Below are 893 nucleotides of genomic sequence, written 5' to 3'. Positions count from 1 at the left end.
TTTGGAATGAAAGGAAAGAAAACAAGAACAACTTTAGAAATGAAAGACAATGGAAATTAGTGGACTGAAAGTTCAGATTTGAACATTTCGTGATTCACTTAATGAAAGTGAATCTGGTAAATTAGTTGTCGTTTGAATTTTATAATTGAAATTCAGTTCAGTCATTCACTGTATTTAGCTCGTGATGAAATGGCCGCTGAGTATGACGAATTGTTGCGACAAGTTGAGCATTTTCAAATGATGAATTTCTTAGATAATGCAATTCAGCTATGTGTGTGGCTGTGTGCGTGTAGATTTAGGAGAATTCGGATGATGCTGAAAAAATGCGTAGGCTTCTTGACGAAGTTGACGTACTGTGGAGTCACGTCGCTGAAGCAGATGCAGTTGGAGATTATGTAGTTACTTTGGAAAAAATCTCGGTAAATATGGTTGATTGAATGATTGGATTTTTGAAATGTTATTTTTGCTTTAAATATTATTTAAAATGAGCTACTGTTCATTTTTTCCTTGATTCGTATATAGAAGTTGTTGGTGATTTTAAAGTTCAGATTAAAGCTCTCGATAGCAGCAACAAATTGAAATTGTCTGTGGATTTTGAAATATTGTTTTTGTGTATTTGCCGTTTTGGTATTTGGAATATAATTTTACGAAACAGCTAAAATTGCATGGGTTTTATAGTTCGAGACAGGGGTATATAAACGACAAGCGCAGTCTTTGGACCAGAGAAAGCAGAAAGTTTGAAACTTGAAAAGGAAAAGCAGTTGATTGCTGATCATTTGGCTGTGCTGGATCAAGAGCATGATCGCACGCTTGGGGAACGCATCTGGGACAGCTCTTGTGTCGAAGAATTGCGTAAACGTCTACAAGCCGACGAGAATAGTGAATCCACCACA

The 893-nt window shown here is 36.3% G+C and overlaps 1 protein-coding gene across 1 annotated transcript; it reads left to right on the top strand.

The window, feature by feature from the left end:
• Positions 1-323: 323 nt before the first annotated feature.
• Positions 324-879, top strand: Tsp_16099 (putative ATP synthase F1, delta subunit; the record flags this gene model as incomplete). The annotated part of the gene is made up of 3 exons (XM_003366877.1): positions 324-419; positions 549-604; positions 707-879. Coding segments are annotated over exons 1-3 (325 nt in total), but the record flags the coding sequence as incomplete, so codon positions are not given.
• Positions 880-893: the final 14 nt, after the last annotated feature.

This window comes from Trichinella spiralis, assembly GCF_000181795.1.
Source record: "Trichinella spiralis strain ISS 195 chromosome Unknown Scfld5259, whole genome shotgun sequence".
In the NCBI taxonomy this organism is placed as follows: Eukaryota; Metazoa; Nematoda; class Enoplea; order Trichinellida; family Trichinellidae; genus Trichinella; species Trichinella spiralis.
This window is presented reverse-complemented; position numbering and strand designations above follow the sequence as displayed.